The sequence below is a fragment of the Chlamydotis macqueenii genome, chromosome 19 (genome assembly GCF_036417535.1).
Source record: "Chlamydotis macqueenii isolate bChlMac1 chromosome 19, bChlMac1.mat, whole genome shotgun sequence".
Lineage (NCBI taxonomy): Eukaryota > Metazoa > Chordata > Aves > Otidiformes > Otididae > Chlamydotis > Chlamydotis macqueenii.
Window position 1 is genome coordinate 11,872,721 of NC_141574.1, and position 25,608 is coordinate 11,898,328.

The following is a 25,608-nucleotide window of genomic DNA, read 5'->3' on the forward strand; positions in this document are numbered from 1 at the left end:
TAAAGGTGGAAGAAAAGTTGTTCAAGTACTGAAGACAAAAACCCTACCATTTGAAATCCCTTTGAAGCCACGTACCCCGTATGATTGATCCTTAATGTCCAGATGTATTAAAAAAGGAGTCTTTTAATTCGGAAGTATAACAAAAGACGCCCACTGGAGCTTTTACGCAGACAGCTCCCTGAGAATGGGTGCGTTTGGCAGCCGCCTCTCCGCAGAACTGTGGCCCGCAGCCCAGCGCCCGCCGGGACTGCCGTTCACAGGCCTGGTGCTAACAAGGCAAATCATTCCCTTCCTCCTCCAGACCCATAGCCGATTTTATATCAGTGATTTGCAGACTATTTCTAAGAACCCCAGGAGTGTTAATTCAGAGAGCCACCCTGTTGACTGCAGCTGAAATTCACTACGCAGGCATCCACAACTCCACCGGAAAAAAAATTCAGCATCTGCAAATTGAAACAAGTTGAACAATACTATAACATAAAATTGCTAAGGTACTTCCTGGCCATTTCACAGACCCAGTAGTGATTTACATCAGATTGGAATTGTGCCACTGTATCTGAAACGTATTCATTTTAGGAGGGGTTTCCTTACTGGCAACCCCAATCCCACGCAGCGTGGCAGAACCAAAATCTGTTGTCACAGCACAGTTTTAAAAAGCATTTAACTGAGCTCAAACGCTACAGAAAGTCCATATTAAGGATTCTTTAGTCCTCTAGAGTCTCAGAGGACACATCTGAAACGGGCCAGTTGACGCCTCTGTCCCAAGGGAAGGGTCCCACTGTAAGAATATTATTCCGCAGCAGCCACCCGCTCTGTATTTCTTCTTGCTCCTTTCCCCATCCCTCTGTATCGGGTAGCCCATTCCCACCAGGAAGCATCAGTGACACCAAATTAATTAATCCTACCATCGCTACAAACCTGAACAGGGCCAGGTAAGAGATTCAATACTTGGGTTCTTCCTAACCACACATCCAAGGAAATTTGCCAGTGTCTTTTATTTGCATATCTGGCAGCCTGCCCCGGCCAGCTAATACTGAAGTGACAGCGTACAGGTGTATTAGTTTAGAGTTTGCCTTTAATCTAGAGGTGTCAATTTGCTTCTGTTTTAATTACATCCATCTTGATATGTTATTACAACCTCGTGAAACTTCTTCATTATATGAATAGCTATAAATACACACACATGACAAACAGTTGTTATAAATTTTCTGGTTCAGCAGTGGAGGCACAATGCCTTAGCCCACACATCATGTACATTTAAAATTTCAGTGCTCCCTCTCCTCTCTCCTTCTCTCCCCTCCCCTTTCGCGTCCTTCCCTTTTCTTTCATCCAATACCAAGATATTTTTTAATGGATCCTCTGAATTCCTTCTCTGGTAGCAGCGTTCTGATACAAACGCTAGTGGCTCACAGAGCCGTTTCGGCACATACGTGTCCTCTGGGCTGTGCCTCCATCAGAATGTCTGGTTGCCATCAGGCAAATAGAAGGAGATTGCACTGAGGTCTTATAAACATGCAAAGATCCACTTTTGTAGCTACATAATTCACAGAGTTTTTCAACACACATTCTGAGGTTGAAAACTTGGCAAATCCATTCACCAGATGTATCTTTCTGATCCCAGAACTCATTAAAATTTACTCTTTTTCTTTCTTTTTATTTTTTTTAAAGTCCAGCAGACTCAGCTGTTGAGCCACATTAATTGCATTTTTATTATTTTTTTCCATAGTTAAAATGAGTAATGCTGGAAGAGCCACTGCCTACGAGCACAATAGCCAGCTAGTAAAAATTACTGGGACTTTCAATCATTCAGTAATATCCAAATCACATAAAATAAAGAGAGGCAATTTGGTCTCCTCAAAACAGACGGTTTTGATTTTCAGTATTTATTTTGAATTTTCTTTAAGGGAAGAAAAGAGAGGAGAAAAGACACAATTTCACACCAAAAGATTCCATTCGAAGGTTGCAGCGCCCTCGACGTGCATTAAAACCCACAACACTAACAAGAGTTACAACATAAATCGTCCCCAGCAGCCGCCTTTGCGTGCCTCCTTACCACACAGACTCCTTGGAGGTCAGAACTACTCTCACTGCCTCAGCCCTCCACCAGTGCCCGCTCCGACGGATGTCACATCACGCCCGGCCGCTCCGCGCATCTGGCCAGCTCCGGAGCGAGCTCCTGCAACAGAGGCACCTCCCAGCTCCTTCCCCTGCACCTTCTGGAAGCTGGGGACCAGATGCCAGTTTCTGGAGGACCCTTGAAGGGTGCTCCTGGCACCCTCAGACACACAGCACCGAGCACCTGGAGGTGCAGAAGCCAAGGTGAAGCTGGCAGAAGTGGTCAGGAGCCAGGTGAACAACAGAGACCACAGCCCCCCAGACGGACACCCCCATTTCATAGCAATGAGCTGGGTCCTTTGGCCACCTCTCCTTTCCCACCATACGTGTAAGAGTACGTCGCAAAAACACTGAAGGAGACTCTCAGACTGAAAGGTTTCAGGTAACATAGGACTTCCAGAGCGAAAATAAATAAAAATCAATGCCTTGAGCAATTACCACCATGTTTGCAACTCATCTAAGTCTCAGCAATAGGAAACGGTGTGCAAGCAGCAGAACACGGGCTGTGAAAACTTGCCAGTATGCGTTTCGTACCCGGCAGCACCGCTCTCCCATGCCTGAGAGCCACCTGTGTGTGGTCCTGGAGAAGTCGGCGGCAAGCACTTCTGTCTCACTGGTCCCACTTCAGGACCAAAGAAATGAGAATGCCTTTACTGAAGCGGGACAGTGAGCTAACAGCAGCTGTGGGACACTCTAGAGCACCCTGCAAGCCGGGTCACCTCGAGGGTGGGTCACCCGGGACACGGTAACCTGTACCCGCTTGAGGGAAAAAGGTGACAGGGGCTTGCAGATTTCACGGACAGATAAGGGGGCATCTGCACCAGCTATCATCACTGCTACGTACTCTCCTCTAAAAAACCGTCCCACTCAGAGTCAGCCTGTTATGGAGCAAGGCTTATCACAAACCTTCATGAACTCAGTTCTAGATCTGATCACTTTGACTGCATGGGAGCGTAAAACATGTTTTTAAGTCTGACACAACTCTGTTACAATTACTGGGCAACACAAGGAGTACCTCTCCAGAACTTCAGCCACTCAGAAGCTGATCTAACCTAAGAACCTCCTGCTGCCTACCTCCATCCACCTCTCCTACTGAGGTGTGTGCGGTCATCCTGCAGCACCCACAAACCTGCTTCAGACGGCTTCATTCAAATGATGCCCAGCACAGGACACACCTCAAAGGATGAGGATGTCTGCTTGTTCTCACGAGCTCATCCAACAAAGGACAAGCCCAGGCTTGTGGACAGGGAAGACGGGCTGGCAGGGGTTTTACTCCCAGACCAGTAAGTCCCTTTTGCTACCAAATAAAAGCACAAAAAAAAGACAATTTATAAAAGCACTGGTTGCAGAGGAGAAGCAACTTCCACCTTGGGAAGCTGGCAAACACATGTGAGACAGATTAACGGGTGACCACTTCTGCAGAGAACACCAAACAGATCTCCTGCATGGCTGTGGAGTAACCGTTCCCATTTGGACCTGGGACATTATTCATATCAGGAACATGTGCGTCAGCCAGCATTACACAATCTAATGCTCAGACAGCCAGGAACTTGGGCGCATCAGACATCAAAATACAGCTCTGCACATCTCCTGTGTCTTTGTCTCACATTTTAAAACCAGTAGGACCAAGATGCAGACCAAATACCAAGGAACTCCACATGGAGCACACGTCATGCAATGTGATCAAATTGAACCTGATAGGCAAAAACTCACAAACAGAAAAATACGCGCAGTGCCAAGAAATAATCCGCTGCTTTTGCTAACTTCTATTCCACCACTCCTGCACAGAGGAGGACAGAACCAAAACTCCTTCCTGTAATACTTACCAGGCTAAAGAGTTACCCCTTTGGTTAAAACCTTCTCTCTCCACCACGTGAGTGCGTGAACTTCAGCAGTAGTGTTGCCAAGATACAAGGAGAAAAATCTCCAAATATTAAGGTAATACACTATTTAAAGGCAAATAGTACAGCAGAGCTGAGCTGGGGATCTGACAAATTGCCACTGCACGTTCTGCTGCTACAGCAAAACAAATCCCTACCTGCATTAGCCCTTTCTCATTACTTACAAAGCGGATTTTCATATCCATTTTACAACAAAAGAGTTCAGAGGACTATGATGTTCTGAAGTGGTCTCTTCACCATGGCTTGGCATCAAGTCAAAACGACGACAAACTGACTACGCAGAAAACGCACACAGCTGGTAATGCGTGGCACACACCGAGCCAAACCCCAAGGAGAACGCAGATACTGAGCAGATAAATCATAAGGAAGATGTACAAGAACACAGAGAAACCTTGGAAGCAGTTTTCCCTCACAGAACCAATTTGACGCTGCTTCGGCACAGAGCTGCAGTTCAAGGAAAGGAAAACTGAGAGTTAAACATTTCCACATTTCAGCCCGCAACTTCCTAACTCCATTACCCTTTTATTAATTGCATTTGAGACTTCACTAAACTTGAGCTTGGGCTATTTTTAAAACCTATCTGACTCAACTTATTGTTGCTCAGAACAAAGATTAAACTTCTAATTTAGCTGCAGATAATTACAAGGCTGCAGGTCAGACCCCCGGTGTAATGTGGTAGGGTCTTCCAGGCAAACTGATAGAAACAGGGGAAAAAAAAATAGTAGAGGCAGGGGGGAAAAGAGGGCGATCCCATTGAGTGAAGAATCGTTCTGCCTTTCTCCCAGCTGAAGAGTTTCCGGGTTTAACGACGTTTTAAGTGGGGACAGATTTTGTTGAGCTTTCCCCCCCCGGTACTGAGGCAGGGCTCTCACCAAGGAGCATTTACGTACGCAGCACTGGATCTTACCCAAACCTTCCACTTTCGGGAACAACATCCCCCTCTAGTTCTCAGTGTTCTCATCCAGTCCCTGATATTTCTCTATTGATCTCAGTGTTGTAACTCAATCTTTCAATTACTCAGCCCCTTGATGTCTTTCTGCTGATTTTTTTTTTTGCCTTTCCCTAGTGATCGTTTTCCTTCCAAGTTCCTGATCCTTTACCCTTATTTTATAAATCTATTTCTCTCCACTCCCTCATCCCAGCAGAGGCCCCAGATAGTTAATGAGAAAGGGCTTCCTTTCTCACCCGAATAGCAGAAAAAAAGATGCCAAGATAAAAAAGCATAAGGGTGTCTTTTGTCCTACTGATATGTGGCATAATTCCCACTAACGTTAATCTTAAAGAGCGGGGCCAGCGGAGACTACTCCAATCACATTTATCTAAAGAACTTGTCCTTATAGTTTAAGCTCTTCCATCTTCAACTCAAGGCCATTGTGCTTCCTACTACCACCTATGGGAACGGCAAAAATCCCTACCTTCATTACACTGTTACCTTCAGGAGTTTAAAAATAATATTTAGGCAACAACCACAGTTCTCGGTCATTATCTGCCCAGAGAGACAGTTTCAACTCTTCAACAGCTACAAGAAGTCAGTTGTGGATATCCAGCCTCCCAGAAACGTATCAGGCTTTTAAAAGTAATTTTAAAGTATTTCAAAAGCATTCAGGTGCGCAAAATATAGCAACATAGGTTTCAAAAAGTACCCAAGATGTTTCTTTAGTGGAATATGCATCCTGTGTTTTCAGCCCTGCTCTCGGTCTGGGTCGCTGCTTTATCAGTGCTGGTCGCTGAGGGTTTTCATCAAGAGATTCAGTCGCTCTGTCAAGGTTATCTCAAAATTTGATCTCAGGTCAATTTACTGTTTCCTCTAAATACACAGGGAAAATAATAAGCGCATCGCTTCGTGTGATATCCCAGTGTCACACAAAACCTAATGCCACTCACCGTCCGCAGATATCTTCATTTAGTTCCTCGCTTCTTTTCTCTGCTGCTCCAAATCTGCAGACTTGCATGGGCAAACAGAGACTAGGACAAACACCAAAGCGTCTAAGCAGTCAATAAACACAAGAAGGACTACCAAGATATGCTGACAGCGCTGAACAAACACCTGATGTTACCATGCTGCTGCAGTAAGGCACGAAGATCAAATTCCTTTTGAAATATGAAGGGATAGAGACAAGGCAGAACAAACTTGCCTGAAATCTCAGAGAACTTAAGTAAACAGGCTAATCAGGCCAGTTAAAGGACTGGTGAGAAAAGAATGATTTGGGGAGGAAAACCACACCGCAAGCCAGTCATTCTGGTGTCCAGCTCAAAGCTGCTGCTGTCACACGGCCAAGCTATTTCTATTTTCAGTGGGCCATGCCCAGCGATCACACAACGGCTATTAAAGCAAATTCCTGCATTCAGATGCACACACAGAGCCGCACTGTCAGCACACACAGACACGACTGAGACCGTGGTACCTTCAAAATCTTCCCGGTACTTCCACATTGTGTTTGTGTAACAGCAACGTCTCTATTTTAAAGCCCACATCAGCTGTTAAGCTTTACTCCATCCCGTCTTATATTATTTTATCTGTCCAACGTGTAGAGCTGCTGTGGCTAACATCTGCCTAAATCACACAACCTTGGTGGAACAATTGCTTAAAAATTATTTACACTAGGTGGATGGAATCATCTGACAGAATTTGAAGCTCATTAAACAGCTTCTCAACAAATATTTGTCAGCATTTCTAACTTGTAATTAATTATATTGGGCTTTACTTGACAATAATTTAGCACGGTCTCAAACCAGACTAATGCCTGCCTGCTGAACAGAAAATAGCCCAGCAATCACACGGCGAGCAATTCTGTGTTTTATGAAACAGGAATCCCCATTCAAATGCAAGTCTCCCCCTTCCCACCCCACATCACTTCTATCCCTGCTTCATAAATATCCATGTCCCGTTTCGGGCTTGTCAGATGAGCTGCCTTGAGCTGAAGCTAAACAAACATCCGCAGAAAAACCTCGTTACCCTACTCAGCGTCCAGAAAACCTGAAACCAACCGCTTGCTCCACAGGGATGGTCAGAGCTGACTCAGGAAACATCAAGTGCTTCCCAGGCTCTAAGCTATCTTAACATACAGGTCAGATTTCATTTCTCATCGCAGCAAACCATCTTCACCACGGCACGTCAACAGCCGCATCACATTGGTCTCCTGCCCGGAGTCCTGCGCACCAGGGGGTAGGAGGGAGACAAACATCTCAGTGAAACCTCACCTCGCCAGAACGCTCCACAGAAACCTGCCAGAGCACATCATGGAGAAAGTCACTCCAGCAGATTGATTTATCACCTCTGGAGAAATGCCCTTTCCCTAACAAACTGGTGTCTAAAACGCCCACCTGGGTTTGGAGAACCTCATGCTGTTATTGTTGGTAACAAACACGCCAGCGGTGCCGCACGGGCTGGGGAAAGCAGTCAGCCTGACAAGGCACGGATTGCGCTACCACGGGTACTGAGCATCTGTGCCGTTCTCTTTGTACAGATTTTGGGAGGTCAGGGAAGTGATGTCTGAGTAACTGCTCTGGAGTAAACCACAGAGCTTGTTGTTAGTCCCAGCAAGGCTGCTCGCGGGAGGATTTGGTGAATCAGATCAAATTGTGGGAACACGTCTCAGCTGCTTAACTACAGAGTAAGTGCTGGTTTCTGGAGGCCAGCGCTCCACGATGCTCCCCAGCGTAGGGGACAGGCCTACACTGCACATGGCTCCACCAGTCTAGCACGGCAAGGCTAGGATCCGCCAGGCCACATCTGCCACGACGCCGGGTTTGCTCGGCTGTCGCTCCAAGGCAAAAAAAATAAAAATCAACAGTGAGAACCCACTGTCTGTTCAACTCCTTCTTCTCCTCTATTCCCCACACAAACATGAGAGAGATCAAGGTCCAGGCTGCCATAAACCCAGAGACACATAACTAGAAGCAGATGGCCTCTATTTCTCCACCAAACAATTTACACTTGAGAATCATGAGAAGGATACCGATACCTGGACAGAAAAGCAGCTGCGAGTGTGGGAGCTGGTGAAAAAGACAGTTTAGCTTCAAGGCATGGGAACTTTTATCAACGCAACCATAACAGACACAGATAACTCCTACCGAAGCTACAGTGGCCATGGGATGCGGGCTCTTCTTGTGCAGCCCCTGTGTCCCCTTGCCATTTATGAGCTTCACACAACACACAAGTTTTGCACAATTTGGGCTGTTTCAGCCACCCCAACAAAAAGCATTTAGTAAAGGACAGGTTAAATGAAGCTACATGGAAATTGTTGTTCTTGCTTGCAACTTTATGCACAGCATTCATAAGAAGATCCCAGGGTGACACCTCACAGCCACCCAACTCGCACACCCACAGTCGCAAAGGTGTCCTCATAAGCGTCCCTCCACGGTGGCTATTCCCTCCCATGCGAGCCACCACCCGCCTGCTTCCCCTCTTCTGGGCCACAGGTTTAGATCTTCCAGCGGCGTGAATGTGTTCCGCACGTGGGTCCTTGCTGTTTTTCACATCAAGCAGACGAAACACTCTCTGCCTCTGCACGCTCTCAGCTGTACTAAGCCTGAGAAAAGGCTGAAGTTCAAGCACAAAGCCTGGGCTGGGGCAGTCCTGCCGCACGCCGGGCACAAAAGTCTTCAGAAACCTGTGGAGAAACCTTCACAGCCTCCCACGGGCCAGGGGCAGACCCAGAGCACGAGACGTATAAATACCATGGCACCTCTCCAGGGCTCCCAAGGCTTCTTGTCTCAAGCACGTTGACACCTAAACACTTCACCAAGGCTGAGGTATCTCACTCCACCAGCCACCCACAACCTCCTCACCAACACTGAAATCACAACACAACCTTCAGGCTGCTACAGGCGGCGTACACAGTAATTCCTGCCACGTCGGGCTCGCGCCTGAGACACCGTCATCTCCCTCTGATCCTCAGAAACAACTTTCTCAACACACATACCGAGCTACAGGAAAAAGCACCTAACAACGATTTTGTGACATTATTTCTCGACGCAGCATGAAATCGTTAGGTCAAAATGTGCCACCTATCACATGAACATTAAAAGTATGTCAAGTCTCAGTGTGCGAGCTATTGTTTTATCTGAATGTGATATTAGCTGGCAGAACTGGGTAACGTTCTCCGCTCTTTTTAGCGATACAGGATTACCACAGGATGCAAGTAGTAGCCATTCTTGGCTTCGCAAAGAAAAGAGAGCACAGCAATTATTTTCGTCTCAAGTGGAAAATAAACAAATAAGAACCAAAACAGAATAAAGACATTTTATAAAACGCCTTACCAAGTTCTGTCCAGAAAACCTGCTCTTCACTTCCCCTCGAAAAAGGAGTACAGCCAAATTCTCGAGCCCATATTCCCATAAAACCCCAAACGACACGAACTGGGGCTTTGTTTGAGGAAGAACAGAATTTTGTCCGAAACATAAGCATGCAAATCTCACTCTTGTTGACAAATACATACTCACACTCCTTCCCTCTCTGGTTTGAGCAGGGCACTGTTGGACGGGCTCACCAGGTGAGAAGTGGGGGGTAAAATCGAGGCTGGTTGTTACCTCAACTTTGGCTCGTTATCCCTTACACCAGTCTAACGCCAACCATGTGGAGGCTTGTGGGAGTGAACAATTCCTCCCTTCAGTTACACCAGAGCAAGTTCTCTCAGAGGTGTGAGTCTGGAGGATACAGGTGTAACCAAGGACAAAATGTGGTTCCAAATGAAAAAAAAAAAGAAAAAAAAAAAAAAAGATAAAAAAAGAGACTGCAAAAAAAACCCCTGAAAATGCCACCAAATATTCCTGGCTAAATATTTAAACAGCTTAACAGCTACAGAGATTTTTTTGTTAAACAATCAGCTTCATCTCCGCATTTATTTTGACAGTTCATAATCGTTCCAGTTGTGACTCCAGCGCACGTAAACCCAAATAAATCTGCTTTTCGCCACGGCAAACTTCTCCAGAGCAGAAGTTATAAACAACAAAGCACTTCAAACAAACAGGCCGGAGCTCCCCTTGCACGGCCGCACCCCCACCACGACCCTGGGCCGGGCTGACAGCGGTTCCACGGTCGTGGGTGGGTGGGTGCTGGGTACACGGAGGGGGGGGGGGGCGGAGGCCTGGTCCGGCTTTCCTCCACTCCTTCCTTCAGCGTTTTGGGGGAGTAGGGAACGACTGGTGCCCCCCGTGGAGTGGGAGGCCGCTTCACCCACCGCGGGGCCCACTCGTGACAGGCCGGCAGGGAGCGCGGCAGGACGGGCGCCCCCCCCCCCCCCCAGCAGCAGCACCGGCAGCGATCCGCGAGACCGAGAGCAGGAACACACAGACACACCAACACCCCCCCACACACCCCACACCGCTCCGCGGACACGAGTGGGCGGCCCCGCCGGGACACCGCGGCGCGAGAAAAGTTTGATCCGGGGGAAAGGAGGGGAAGCGCCGGGGGGGGTTTCGGGGGGGGGGGCACACAACTCCCCGCTGCCCTCGGGGGTGGCCGTGGGGGGGTGAGGGTTCGGCCCCGGTCCCCGCGGAGAGCGAGGCGCCGCGCTGCAGGTGTCGGCGGCAGGGAGGGAGCGGGGAGAGGGGAGGGGAGCGGGGCACCCCCGGGGACGGGGAAGGGGCGGCGGGACCGCCCCCGCGGGCACCCCCGGCGGCGCCGGCCCGGGATGGCGGGGGGGAGGATACGGGGCTGGGGGGGGGGGGGGGGGGCGCTGGTGTCCGGGTCGGCGTGGTGGGGTGTCCCCCCGCCGCTGCCCCCACACAATGAGGCGCACACAAAGCGCCGCCGCTCCTACCTCCAGCGCCTCGAAAGTGACGAAGCTGGACATCGCGAAACCGTCGATAATGTCCTCTTCGGCCGAGGAGGACTCCCGCCGCTTCCTCCGGGGGGGCCGCGGCCGGGACGGCGGCGGGGGCCCATTGTCTTCCTTCTCCGAGCCCGAGGAGGAGAGCGCGGCGGCGGCCCCGGGGCCGGGGGCCCCGCCGGCGGCAGAGCCTCGCCGCCCGCCTTTGGCTCGCCGCTCCCGGTCGCGCTGGGACCGCGATCGTCGCTTCTTCCGAAGCCCGTTGCATCGCGCCGGGCCATCCATGTCTCTCGCCGGTTCTCCCTCTCGCTCTTCTTCCCCCCCCGCCCCACCGCAGCCACAAATCCGGCTCCCCCGGCGGAATAACGGGGGAGGGAGGGAGGGAGGGAAGGAGAAAGGGAGGGAGGAGAGGACAGCGAGGGAGTGGGGGGGGGCGGGGGGGGGATGAAAGAATCCGAGTGCGGTTCCACCACCACCAGCAGCAAGCACCAAATGTAAGAGATTCCTATAAGCGAGCCAAGGAAAGTAATGGCTGATCTCAGGTCGCCTTTGTAAAAAAAAAAAAAAAAAAAAAAAAAAAAAAAAAAAGGCGAGAGAGAGAGAAAGGGGGGAAAAAAAAGCCTCACCAAGCAGGCAATAAATCAGAATAGCGGAATGCTTTGATCAAGGGGCTGGGAGGGCGAGGATCTCCGAAAGAGAGGAGGAAAAAAAAAAAAAAAAAAAAGGGGGGGAAAAAATAAAGAAAGAAGGAGAGAGACCCGCTGGAAGGAGGGAGCTGAGAGTATTTCCTTGCACGAAATTTATTTTCTTTCTTCCTTTCCTCCCCAACTAAAAGAAGTTCCAGGGGAAAAAAAATATAAATATATATATGTATAGATGTATGGAGCTCTCTCTCTGCGTGTGTGTGTGTGTGCAGGGAAGGGTGCAGCCTTCCCCTCCCCACGAACACGCACTCCTCTCCCCCTCCTCCTTTATCTCCCTGGATCAAACACAATAATAATAATAACGATGCATCCAGATGCAATTTTCTCAGGCACCGACCAGGGCTGGACTCTGGAGTGGAGATCGGATCCCCGCCCGGCCCCTCCAAGAACAAAACCAAACAATAAAAGAAAAAAAAAGAAAAAGGGAAGGGAAAAAAAAAAAAAAAGCGCCCCCAAACACGCCCACCCACCCCAGCTAATAATACGGATCAATCATGGCAAATTCATCGGATTAATTGTGGCGAGGAGGGGGGTGCTGGTGGTGGTGACAATAGATCCGAGCGGAGAGGAGGCTGCCCCCTCCCCAAACCCGACAACGGCGGTAAGAATAATAATAATTAATAATAATAAAAAATACAGAGTGGCGCTGAGGCTCAGATACGCTCCAGCGGGGCCGGCACCGGTGGGCGCTTTCAGCTCCCGGCGCCGCCTCCCTCGCCCCCACCGCGAGGGAGCGGGGCGCAGCCCGACCGGTCCCCCCGGCCCGGCGCAGGGCAGGGGCCGCCGCCGAGCCCCGGGGCCGCGCAGCCGGCGCGGGGCGGATGGCAGTGCTGGCCCCCAGCGGCCGCCCGGCCCCGCGCCCGCGCCGGTCACGTGGCGCCCGCTCGCCGCCGCCGCCGCCGCCCCGCCCGCTCCCCGCCGCGTGAAATGCGGCGCCCCGGCCGCGCGAAATAAGTTGCGGGCATGCGCGCAGGGCCTGCGCACTCGGCGGCGGGCGGGTGGTTCGCGCTGGCACCTGGCTTGCCGCCCGCCCTGCCTCGCTGCCCTGCATGGCTGTCGCCCGTTTCACGCCCCTGTGCCCCGCAGCCTCCTGTCCTCATCTCTTCATCCCATCAACTTTCTCCTCAGTTTTGGCTGTCCAGTCTTCCCCCACCTCGGCTCTGCCCCTCATGCCCAGCCCTTCTCCTGCCCCGTCTCCTTCCCTCACAGCCTGTTCCCTGTGGGCTCGCCGCTCCCTCAGGTGCTCGTCCCTCAGCGGCTGCCAGGTCCTGCACCTCAGCCTTGCGCAGCCAGGGCTGCCCTCTGCCCAGGGACATGGTGGGTTTCCACCCTCTGACTGCTGCCCCGTGGGGGGAACCCGCAGGGAGAACCCTGGGAGATGGCGGCAGTGGGGGCCACAGCCCAACATGGCTGCCACCAGACAGGTGGAGGGGCTGCTGACAAAACAACCCGGGCTTCACACAGCCACAGGCTGCTTGGGTGGGGTTTGGCCACCTGCACCTCACCTGTCCTTCACTCTGCCTGTCCCATCTGGTGTGTGGCCATTTGCCTTCCTTGCCCTTGGCCACCTTCTCTCCCCTCTTCGGGTTTCCCGCCTCAGTTGTGTGGAAGAGCCCTGTTATAGCACATTGCCTGTGTCACCTCCAGACACAAAAGGCCTGCAGAACTAAAAAATTAACTTCTTGAGCTTGTTCTTATGGTCACCCATCTCACCTGGTGCTTCAGTCTCCTGCCCAGGTGAACCGGCTGGGGGAACAGGCGTGGAAAGAGGAGAGTGAAGAGAAGGGTGTGTGAAGCTGTTCAGTCTGTGTTCAGAGGGAAAGCTTCAGGAGCAGGAACCTGGGAGGATTAGGAGGTTTGCTAGGAAGGAAAGAAGGTTGGAAGAGCAGCAAGAAACAAGTGGGAAATGGAATCGAACCTGTATAGTCTTAATGTTTGGGACGGAGAAGAGAGGCTCTGGAAGTGCAGCACTGTTTTTCCTCTGTCTACCAGTTGATCAGACTATTGCATAGGTTGAAATATATTGCAGGAGGTTAGGGGGAAAAAAAAAAAAGAGAAAGGGAAATCATTTAGTACTCCATCTCCAGAAAAAAAACTTGTCCTGGAGTACACAGTCTGTCTCTTGCTGCCTCCTGTACCTGCTAATTGTTTCTCCATGGAGATACCAAGATGGGCCACAGCAAGTGGAGCGAACACAGGCTGAGAGCATCGTTGTGTGTATTTTTCCAGTAGTCTCCCTCCAGGCTGCTCTGACTCTCAGGAGATGGTGCTCTGCTTTATTCTCTAATATGTTGTTTACTCTATACTCAACACTTGGGCCACCGATCAAGTGATATTCTTAATACACTTCCTAAGTGATTGCCTGAAATACTGGGAATCAGATACACCTCTTTCCAGAAAGGAAATGACAATTTTGTCACCTCTCTCCACACCACGTCTCCTGGCTGGCATGTGGTGACTTTTAAACTGGTGCGGACGGGTGCGAACCAGGAGAGGAGGAAGCACAAAGCTGTCAGTAATCTGATAGTGTGAGAGCGTGTACCTTACAGAAGGCCATGCTGCTCATTGCAGAGGCACGTGGCTAGTTTTTTAAACATTCTCAAATATCGAGCTAGAGAACATCACCTCCTAGATCTGACCTTAGATCTCCCTATTCAATTTTTTTTTTTCTGTTTAACAAATGCATTTCTCTATCTTGCTTTGGGTTCCTCTGTCAGACTTACAGCTGATGGCCAGGTCTGTATAATCTGACTATGCACAAATTATGTACAATTGTTGTTAAATGTGTACAATATTGTAAATATTGTAAATATGTACAATTATTGTTAAAGTGATACAATTTGTGTGCACAGGCAAGCTCAAACATTACAAAGTCTCTGTCTTCTGAGAAATATTAAGCTGTACTGTACCAAACAACTGTTACCTGTTGGGTTTTTTTGAAAATAACTATGTAATTTTCAGGGCAATGTAATTGATTATAGTTTCCTGCACATCCATCACCATTAAAGTGACTTAAGAGACCTGTAGTCGGATACGTTTCTGCAGACATTCATTGCATGGCTGAAAGTCTGCTCAGTCTCTTTTCTTCTTGAATGCACATATGTGGAAAACAGAAACAATACATGATTTATTTTACATTCTTTGTAGAAACAAGTCCCTAGATTTGCGTGTCTGCTGAAAAAAAACCAAGATTAAAAACCATCCATCTAACTCATCCTCAATTGCAAAACATTGTTCTTATGGGCGATATTTATATGAAGCATTAGAAATCACTGGTCACATTCTCGGGTACAATACAAGCAACTTATTCCTTTTCTGAGTCTGATCCAGCAAGAGCATTTCCACCAAACTTAATTGATTTGGGAGGGAGGGCAGGTAGCCCTTACTGTTACACAAAACCTCGGACATACTCAGAAGTTCTCTCTCCAGTGTGTTCTTGCCTCCAGCTGAGTATTTCAAGTGATCTTACGGGGAAGGATACCACAGACCTCCATGCACATTTGTTCTTAGGCTGCCTGTTAGCTTTTCCTCTAGAAATACATCTTGCCTGGCATCTGGTGTGAGAAAATATCTTCTTTTTGTGCCTTTTTTTTTTTTTTCCTCATAGGCACTAGTATGCTTTAGTACCTTGCTGAGTCACTGTTTTTGAGGTTAATGACTAGTGTACTCAACTGGATACTCTTAGTTATTAACACCCACAGAAAGGATACTTCTTGAACATGCACTAACAGACCTATAATCTTCTGATTTGAGACAGATGCCAAGAGCTTTCTCTTCCTAAATAATGAGGAGAGTAAGGTTAAAACACACCAAAAGCAACAGTTGCAATTTCCATATCACCATGGGGCATTGGAGCAAAATAAAATTTGCAACTGTAACATTACTAAAAGGGGTTTTCTTAGGACTAGCCCCTGGCACACCTACCTGACAAGGATATTTTGAAATAACTTGAAAATCAGGAGGTAATTTATTGCTTGAGGAAATGGCAAGAACCTTGCTTCTAGCAAGAGCAATTTGCACTGTGTTTTGGCATTAAGCTTTAAAGATGGAAATTTTAAGACTTTAGTCCACATAAGATGCTCTAGGGTTAGCATCTTTTTAGGAGATGGGTAGTTTAAAATAGCAGAATGTCTGTCCTGCAGACCATGATATTTACTTTAGAAGGAATTTGATCTGGGAATGCGAAAACCAAGAGAAAGGGGAAAAGGAGCCTTTTTGTTATTGTTTCAGCCCTGCTTGTACAGTGCATTTATAAGAACAGCAAATAATGAGAACCAAAATTCTAATACAAAATAAAAGCCAGGGCAATTGTGTGAATGGCAGAGGAATTTAAAACTGTTCCATAAAGCTAAAACATTTTTACTCCAAATTGCATTGCTTATACAAGTTGTATTGCTTATAAGAAAAGATTGTCTAGCTTCTTAACTAAGGGCTGGACTGATTGTTTTAAAAGGCGTTTTCCTAGCAGGTGGTTTGAAACAGAAATGGTTAAGAAAGAAGGAGCACCCAAAGTGAACCAAAAAGAAAAAATAGAAACCCGTGACCTTTAAAAAAAGAAATAGCTCAAGAAAAATGACAAAGGCAGTACTAAAAGTAGTTAGTTAAAACCCAGAGGAAGACAGGTTTCCAGAACAACGTCAAGAGAAAATATGCATACATGAGACAATCATTCCTTCCATAAATTCATGAACTGACCCAATCAGTGGAACTCACCGCCACAGGACAGCTCTGAGGTCAAGAATAATAAGAATTTTCAGAGTAACTATAATATTGATTATGAACACAAACAAATTTCTGAAACAAAGCAAGAGCCAGGAGACTGAACTAGATGGACCATGAGTCTGATCCGATCTGGCAACACCTGCATGTTCCTGACAGTAGCGGTCAAGGCAGGCATATATCTGAATCTCTCTTCTAAATCTCTTGTGGTTTATCATTAGGAAATAAGAATAGCCCTATAACCATCCTTATCAATAGTGGGAGATCATAGGGTACGTGAAAACATTGGTAGATTAGCTGGCCCAGAAAAGTTGAAGTTTGGATTTTGGTAGCTGGTGAAAATCACTGTATAATTGATAACTATTTCTTAAAAATAGCTTAGAGTTCAGGAAATCAGAGAACTGGAAAAAAAAAAAAAAAGCTGGATGGCATCAGCAGAAGTACTAGTTGTCCCAGAAAAGATGGGAAAATAATTTATCTGTGTTTCTCATTTTGCTAATTGGTTGTAACAAAATTACGAAGTAAAAATATGAGTATGTTATCGGGGGAAAAAAAATCACAGCAGCAAGGAGATAAGAACTTCAGAGTCTTGATATGTTAACTTGAGTAGATCTATGCTAATTTAGAGCAGGGGAAAACTTGGTCCCCAGAGAACAGGGGAATGACAAGCAGTAAAGCTGTGCGTGTTTGTCGTATATGGCCAGATAAGCTCCAGAGTTTCTGGATCCTGCTAATTCCTTGGGATTTGTTAATAAACACCCTCGTGGAAGGTGACTGAACCTGTGCTTCTAATTGCCTGAGACTCCTTATCCCACAGCCTGAGCGCTGGAGAATGGCAGCGTTCACAAGTACAGGGAGTAAAGCAGATGTCACTGGGTTTCAGGAAGCTTCATTTGAAAACATGATACAAAATTATGTGGACAGAACAAATGCTTTATTGATTGTGAAACTGTAAAGCGTGGTGATAAATAGCAATATCAGAGTTTGTGTCATTGTGGATGGAGGATCCTGGAACGTTTGGTGCTGCAGTCCTGTTTTACTGAATATCTAATACATAAAATGTCAAATAAATAGTATATTAATGAAATTTGGAGACTACATTAGATTTGGAAGAATCACAAATATTCGTGTTGGCAGAGGAACGAATATAAGGGACACCAAGAACAAGATTTACGAAAAGAAGGGAGGAGTAAAAGGTAATGCATTATATCTGCTGTGGAAGCAAAGCACAAATGGCAAATATTATTACAGTTCTTCAGTTTGCATCGTAAAAAGTTAACTGATCTTCTAGGGTGAAATTCTGACCTCAATTACATGTAAATGAGAAAACTACTGCTGACTTCAGGAAATTCAGCATTTAGCTCTCAGCTCTTTTCGACAGTTGGATGGAAATTTCAGTTGTGACTGATTTAGAAGCATATACCTGTCATTTGGTCCCTTTGAAAACAGTTCCCAAAAGCATATTGCTAAATAGATAGCACACCTATCTGCCCTGAAAATCGATCAGCTTTTATTACCAGAAAAGACCAACTGTTTATATTTTGGTGATGCTGAGTTCAGATTGTACTATCGCATGCTATACCAGTTCTACTGGTATGTCACAGCGATCCAATTGATTTAAATTTTTCCTTCTCTCCCACCTTCACCAAAAAGCATGTGAAAGAAACACAATAATGTTTGGGGGTTTTTTTTCTAGCATTTTAAATCAATGTTTAAGAGAAACTATGCTTTAGCACAACACAAGTTATGATATAGGGAGAACTATGTGAAATTTAATAGCCTGGGTTATCCAGGAGGTCAGACTACCTGATCCTGGTCCTTTCTGGCCTTTAACTCTGCGAATAAATTAGAAACCTGACCTCTCAAAGTTTTCATTTCAGAGCAGTCTTTGTAAATGGGGGTGGAGTGGAATTCCTAATAAATTACATCCTCCTCCAACATTCATTTTTCTCCCTGAGAAAGGGTTTCTTTAAAAAAACAGTGTTTAGTTCCACATCTTCTAAACTACAAAAAATTTATATCTCTTTATGTCTTACACTGCACTGTGTGCCAGCACAGCAATTATTAAAGCATTTTTATTGATATTACACAGCTCGCTATGAAATGTGAATTAAATTTATCATGAAAATTGATTTTTAATGACAGCTCAGGTTTACATTTCTGAAGTTCATACCTTTCCACTATTTTCTGTTGGCACTAGAGTAGGGCAGCTACAATATCTTTATTTGTCAGAAATGGATTAGGAGACATCCTGTAGTTTACTCGCATTTATCACTGTAATTCTACTGATGAAAATAATAAAGTGTCTATTGAAGTTAATCCATAGAGAGCAAAATTGGGCTAATTGGTCCAAATCTTTGAACTTGAGTACCTGAAATTCCTACATCTGCACTTAGGCACTTACAAGAGTGTCTTGATTCTTAAGGCTGTTGAATGGGCTCAACTTTCAGTTTAGTTTTATAAGAATTATGGGATGCCACATCCCTGGAATCAATTTGTCATCCTGTGCCTCTTTTCCCCCGTGTATTATCTTTCCTTAATACTAACAAACGGCTGGAGGTAACTTTTGGTTTAGCACACTGAACATGACACTGGCTACTAAAGCAGTTAACAGGGCAGGGAATGCTGCTTTTTAATCTACCTGTTTTTTCAGCTGCTGCAGATGGAAAGGGCGAGAGGATTTTCCGGGCTTGCTGTTTAACATATTGTATTAATATGCTTTTATGAAAACAGTCATCTGACAGGGAACGTGCAGGCGCAGAATCTGGGCTTACAGCGTAACTAGGTCTCCTCTGGCTTTAAGCAGACTGGGGACAGAAAGGTGCAATGTGAAGTCAAATGCAATTATTGACCACTCCAAACAGTATTACGCCAGCTGAGCATCAAGCGTGCTTGGTGTTCAGGTAGCTTTCAGAAGGAAATTAGTCTGTATTAGAGTAAGCTCCTGTGGATAAAACCTCCAGCTTGGCAAAAATGTCACTTTTGCTTCTCCAAAATAGCTGTGTTTCTGTAAGACGCATCTGTGCAGGAGTTGGGGGAGGCTGGGGTTGTTTTTCATTGGCTGATGGGGGAAGGATTATTGGTTGCTGTTAAAAATGATCCCAAACAAACTTTTACAAGGCCTTCTGTGGCTAATAAAACCTGAGTCTTCGAAATGTACTACAACCCAAGTTGTTGTTAAGAGATAATTCTCTTCGATCCAGATGCTTCCATCTGAAGTGCAGTGCAAAGAAAAGAAAAAGGGAGAAGGAAAATTGATGGAAAGCTCCTGAAAGAAAAGGGAGAAGAAATTGGCAATTTCTCTCCCTTTAACACTTCATGGACTGGACTTGGGAAGCAGCTTAAAGACTCCCATGCACAGTACAGCATGGTGGGGACTGAGAAAGACCCCTCCTCCAGATCTGGGAGGAGGATAGTCTGTTCCGGGCTGGGTAGGGTGCTGACACCTCGGGGTTTCATCTGAAAGGTGATAGTAGATAAGGTGAGGTTATCTTGCTCATAGTATAATGTCTGTACCAGCGAATACGTGATCATAGATCTGTGAAAGTGCCTAGGAAGAGCTTCTCTATCCATGAGTGCCCTGAGATTCAGGCAAAGAATTTTGATCATCCTCAGCACGTCTGGTGTATTCTGTAGATGTAAAAGGTAGTAAAATCCTTCCCTCTGTGATTTGTATTGTGTATTTCCAGCCATTTTTCACCTCTTCCTGCACTCAGACCCAAGGGCCTGCTCTTGAGCAAACGAGTGAGATAAGGCTTGGAGGCATTTTCTCACAGTCCTGCAAAATGCTGTGTGCCTGCTGCTTGAAAAGGGATGTAGCGTCGTCTCCTTCATGTCTTTAGACTATTCTCTCCAGAAAGGAATGAGCATATTTTCCTAGCCACCCATTTCTGAGGCATTCATTTCATTTTTGGCTCCTTCCCCGCTTCTACCTGTGCCCCTTTGCATCTTGTTCCTGGCCTCTGGACTTTACGCTTTGGTCTAGAGATGTGGAGACTTCAGTCATCTCTGGAAAAGCAAGTTTGTTTGTTTATAGACAATAAATCATGACTGGCAGCCTTGCTTCGTGGGACACCATATCCTCCTAACTACTAGTGATAGCTGGAAATCTAAGGCACCTTTGAAGATCCCAGCCTCCATATCCAATATATTCTGGAGGTGGTATGGAAGCCGCCCCGGTATTTACAGAGCTTCACTGATATTTCTCGCTTACCTGTTTACTTGCCCCAATCTAAAATATCCCATCAGCAGACACTGTGTATATTTTCTTCTGAGAAGGCAATCCCTTTTTGTCTTCCATGAATTTGAAAATACACCAAACTCCTCGAACAAAAAATAAAAAAAATAATGAGGCAGACACAAGTGGTATAAATCAATATAGCACTATTGATGTCAACAGAGCTATGCAAATATATAGTAGCTGAGGATGACACATAAAATCAAGCACTAACTTTATATGGAAAAAGATAGAAACAACAGCAGCAATATTAAACACACTTTGCAGCTCTGCTTAAAATGGATTGTGGAATAAGTCATCGTTGTAATATGTAATTTGAGAGGGCTGTGAATTCTTCTGTGAGCATGTTGCTTCAGGAGACAAAGGAAAATCAAAGCACAGCCTTGCAAGGAACATTCCCCCCTGATATTAACAATAAAACTCTAGCACCGCTTGGCTTTAAATCACAATTCTAACCAGTTTTTGCAGACTGTTTTAAGTTCCACTCTGCCTCAAAGGGTCAGGGTTGCCGGAACAAATGCCATTGCAGGCAAGTGATTTTTGTCAACGTTGGTCAACTTGGAGTTTTACTAAAAACACCAGTATTTCTGAAATAATTTCTGCCTGCAATGAGTGTTATGGTCCTACTGCAGGCAAAGCTTCCAGGGAGGCACTGGGTCTGCTTGGATAAAGCCCCCAAAGAGTAAATGGGAAACACCAGTATCGTTAGTGAATGTGCTGCTCTTTTAGCAGGAGAAGCTGCTGGGCTCACACAAAGCTGTGGTGGTGACAGGAGGATGTATCTTTTGGTTAAGCTGCTGGTCCAACGTTGGTTTACCAGCAGAAGATTTAACATCTACATCAAGCCCCTTTGTGAGCTGATGAGCTCCTCCTGCCTCTGAGGTTCCCTGCTGTCAAATCTGACCACAGAAATGAGTAGTGGGTAAACAAAGCTAAGAAAAAAAAAAAAAAAAATCAACAGCTTAGCAATTAATGCATGTTCCTACCCAATAAGTTCTGATGTAGCAAACTTGTATGAGTTAAATATTCACCTACTATTAATTTCACAGAATGGAATTATTCCTCATGCACATTAACTGAGACAATTACTGAAGCACCAAGATCAGATTAGCTACTGTATCTTGAAAAGAACAAAAAAGAAAAGAAATCGTTGCTGCAGCAAATTGCAGAAGTGTTAAAAGGCTCAAAAGGTTGTTCAACTAGTAGACGATTTTAAGTGAAGCTAATAAAACATGGCCACTTCATTATTCATTCATGAGAAAAGGCTGAGTTCAGACACTGCGTTTCAGTGGAGAAGAGTGTCTATAATATCCTGTCTTTTGTTCATCGTTCCGCGATCTCCACACACATCTTGTTTATGGAGCTATTCTTTCATGGAGCATCCTGAAGACCAGCCCAGCGAAATCAAAGAAGACATCCCCACCATTTTAATAGGCTTTAAATCTGGTCCTGATCACCCTCTTCCCAGTTCTGGGATGGAGCCCTGCAAGGTGCAGGAGTTACATGTTGGCAGCGCTCAGTGCTTTCCAGGGAATAGCCTTCCCCTTGTTTCACTAAATCCTTATTAAAAGCCTGGGTCTGCTCCTCCTGAATTCAATTGCAAGATTCCCTTTGCCTTTCATTTGTAGCAGGATCCAGATCAAGAGCTAGATAAGGAGATTTGTGATCCATTTTTTGGCTCTGGTCCTGACACGCACTGTGAATAGTGATGTGCAAATTACTCCGGTCATTTGTTCTTCACTCAGACCGACCATGGAAATGGGGATGGAATTAATTTCCCTGTTTGCAAAGTGCCTCGGTACTGCTCCCGACAACAGTCATGAGCCAAGGCTGCTGTGGTCTGAGGACATGCTGCCTCAGGCAGTAAATGCTACGGTGAACTGAGGTTTCCAAAGTCGGCTAGAGAATTTGGTTACAAACTACAGGAATTTTAATAGGCATCCAGATCACCAAGGCAAGTTTGAAACATCGTCTTTAAGCATTGCTAGCCATAATGACTCTGATTTTGCTCCAGTCATTTTCTCCTGCGTATCCTCTCAGTCATTCTTTCCTTGTGTTCCCCTTGCCTCTTTCCAGGCAGAGACTTTCTAGCCATAAAACTTACAGTAGTGTAACTTTCTGTCAAATGAGGCAAAACACCAAATAATTAAATAAATAAGCAGCAGAAGGGTCCATTGAAGGAAGAATTTGGTTAGGCAGAGGCTTGTTTATGATTTTACTGGCCTGATGCACCTTATTTTCATCTGCTTTTCCTGTCAGAGTGTTCTTGCCATTCAAAATTTCATCTCTTGATTTGACATTTTCAGCTGTTCTCCATACCGTGTGCTATAATTACAGTTCTTCCACTTTCCAGTGCAGCTTTAAACACATTATTATTTGTATATTTTTCAAAAATCCTTTTTTTTTCCCCAAGACTGAAATGTATTTGTAATTTCTCAGAAAAAAATCTCCTAATTGAAAAACAACTTCCATGGACTATTGAAGGGGGAAGGGGAGGAAAATAGGATAAGGGAGGGTTATCGCTTGTACAGCTGTAGAGCCGTGTCCCAGTCCTGTGGCAGGCCTCCCAGCTTCGTTAGAAATTGACGGCTGGGACTACACACGCTGAATTTCTCTGGGAATGCCACACCAAACCAGAGTCTGGAAATGGCAGTAAATACCTTTTCTGAACATCTTAACTTAACAGGGCTTTATTATTTCAGCCAACTGTAAAATCAGAACGTGACTCCCTGGCCTCACAATGTTATCTTGTCAAGATCCTGATTTGTTGACTGTTGGACAGTTTGGGTTTTTTCCCTTATTGTTTTCTATTTGCTTTTGGTTTATCCTCCATTCTCTTTTCATTTCCCTTTGTAATGATTTTGCAATTTTCCTTTCTGCTTTGCACATTTCACACACTTAGATTTCAGTTATTTCTGTTCTTGTCTTCCCATGTGGGTATTTAATATGTGCATTTGACTCCATGCTTAAGCATATGGAGTCCTTATATCTTATCAGCTTCATAGAATTCCCACCAAGACTTGTCTTCTTTTGTTTTGGCTTGGGTCACACCAATGGTATTCTGGCAGTTGAGTGTTGGGACCTCTTTTCAAATAAATAAATCAAACCAGAAAAATAGAGTTGTCCTGGTTCTGGCCAGGATAGAGTTAATATTTACCTGAGCTGGGTGGAGAATTGAAGCTGGTAGCCCCTATGGCTGGGATAGTTAACTAATTAGCTAACAGCTGGGGTTAATTTACCCAAATTAGCCAAAGGGCTATTCCATCCCATCTGACATCATGCTCAGTATATAAGTGAGGAGGGTGCTGAAGGGAGGCCCCCTGCTACTTGGAAGAGACTGGGTGTGGAGATCTGTTGTGAGCTATTGTACTGTATTTGTGTTCCATCACTGTTTTGTTTTCTTCTGTCATTACTGTTAAATTTACTTTTTGTTTAATCTCAACCCACGTGTTTGTTTTTTTTTTCTTCTGGTTTTCTTTTGTTTGCCAAATCTCCTCCTATTCTCTCGGAGAGTGGGGGGAGTGAGAGAGAGACTTTGTAGTCTGGTCCCCATTGGGGCTGAACTATGACAAGAGTGCAGGGGTTCCTTTGATAACTCCTCTGTCTTTAAGCAAGTTCCCGGGCTCAGAGATTACAGCCATGTCCATAGCACTGCTGAGCAAATGTTAAAATTTTTGCAGAAAGTCTTATTCCCTTATTTATTAGCATATTAATGTAAAGGGAAGTACAAGTGGCAGGAGTATGAAATATGATTGCCAGTGATTTGGTGCTCAGCATTTCCAGTGGATGCAATATTCATGGGTACAGCTCAAAAAAGAGAGGGTGCGACTGTCTGTGGGTCTCGGGTTTACCACGGAGCAGCTCAGCAGCTCCGCTTCACAGGCCTTTGCACACCACAGGCTACGAGCAGCTCTCCAGATGTTTTGCAAGCAACCTCAGCTTCAGAGACAGCATTTCCTTCACTGTGGGACTCTTTGCCCACCCTTCTGTGCTCTGTCCTACCTTAGTGCTCAGAAGGGCAGGCATCGTGGCTCTGCTGTGTGGTGCCTCCCAACGGGCTACACGGCGTCTGTGGTTCTTGTACACATGGCCATAGCTGGAGGGAAAAACATTCCTCCTCCTCCTCCCAATATTGCGATTAAGAAGCTGTTAGATGCTGCGTGGTATGTAGTACCAACCCTATAAAAACTAGGTTATGGTAAAAGCAAATGTACATCTGTTTAACTTCGCTGCCATGAGTAGTCCCATTTGAAACTATGTGATTAATCAGAAGGAAAATTTTAAGTGTATGAATAGGTGTGGGCAGGAGCGGGACACTACCGTACCCTGCAGCGATCTGCATCAGAAGAATCACGGTGGACACGTTTGCTGAGGACAAAAAACTGTGACTGGCCAATGTATTTCTCATATTGCCGTGACCTCAGGAACAGCATGAGTTCTTATCCAATCTGTTTTCGATCCTTTTATAAACATAACTTGCTGCTTTTGTTAAACAGCTGAATTTAGTCATTCTGATATTTTTAACTGGAAAAGAAGCACCCAGTTTCAATGAGTTCTTGGCTTTGTAGATTAGAATATGATCTGCTCTCACCCCAAATCTTTGTTGTCCAACAGTATTGCTAGAGTGTCAGCAGCTGAAGAGAAGTGCCTACTCAGTAATCTCTGCTTTTGAATAACAATGAAAAGAGACATTAGCCTTCATGGTTTTGAAAAATAGTTTTTAAAGTCTATAGTATAGTATATAGTATAGAAACCACATCCTGTCACAATGAGTTGTTCAACATAGTTTTCACAAATCAGCCCTGTAATTTTGCTGGCTATTGCCTTAATTTTAGAAATTTGGACTTCACAGTTTTGAGAGTATGAAGTCTCTCTCTGTGTAATTACTGAGAATCCATTATTTTTTTTTAAAAAAGACTGATTTTTAAAATTGATATGAAATTAATTTACCTAGATTGAGTCTCAGAAAATTAATTCTGTATTCACAGAGTAAGTTGAAGTTTGGGGAGGATATGCTGTGCTCGTCATACAAATGAGAGTTAATAGCTGTTTTAAACACTGCATGCATCTCGGTGTACAGTCTGGAGGTGCAAAATGATGCTGAAGATCTGTATTACAAAGAGGAAGAGGATTGGGTCAAATAGCATGAATTATTCTGT

At 45.6% G+C, this 25,608-nt stretch overlaps 1 protein-coding gene across 4 annotated transcripts in view; it reads right to left on the reverse strand.

The window, feature by feature from the left end:
• The window catches only part of AUTS2 (activator of transcription and developmental regulator AUTS2), a 779,256-nt gene extending 768,037 nt beyond the window's left edge, over positions 1–11,219 (reverse strand). For 2 of the 4 annotated variants that reach the window (XM_086763110.1, XM_086763109.1), the window contains exon 1: positions 10,781–11,219. In XM_086763110.1, the coding sequence (XP_086619236.1) occupies positions 10,781–11,074 (294 nt within the window). In that variant the 5' untranslated portion in view covers positions 11,075–11,219. The remainder of the gene's footprint in view (positions 1–10,780) is intronic. The other 2 variants (XM_086763108.1, XM_086763107.1) reach the window with 1 other exon arrangement.
• Between the last annotated feature and the right edge of the window lie 14,389 nt (positions 11,220–25,608).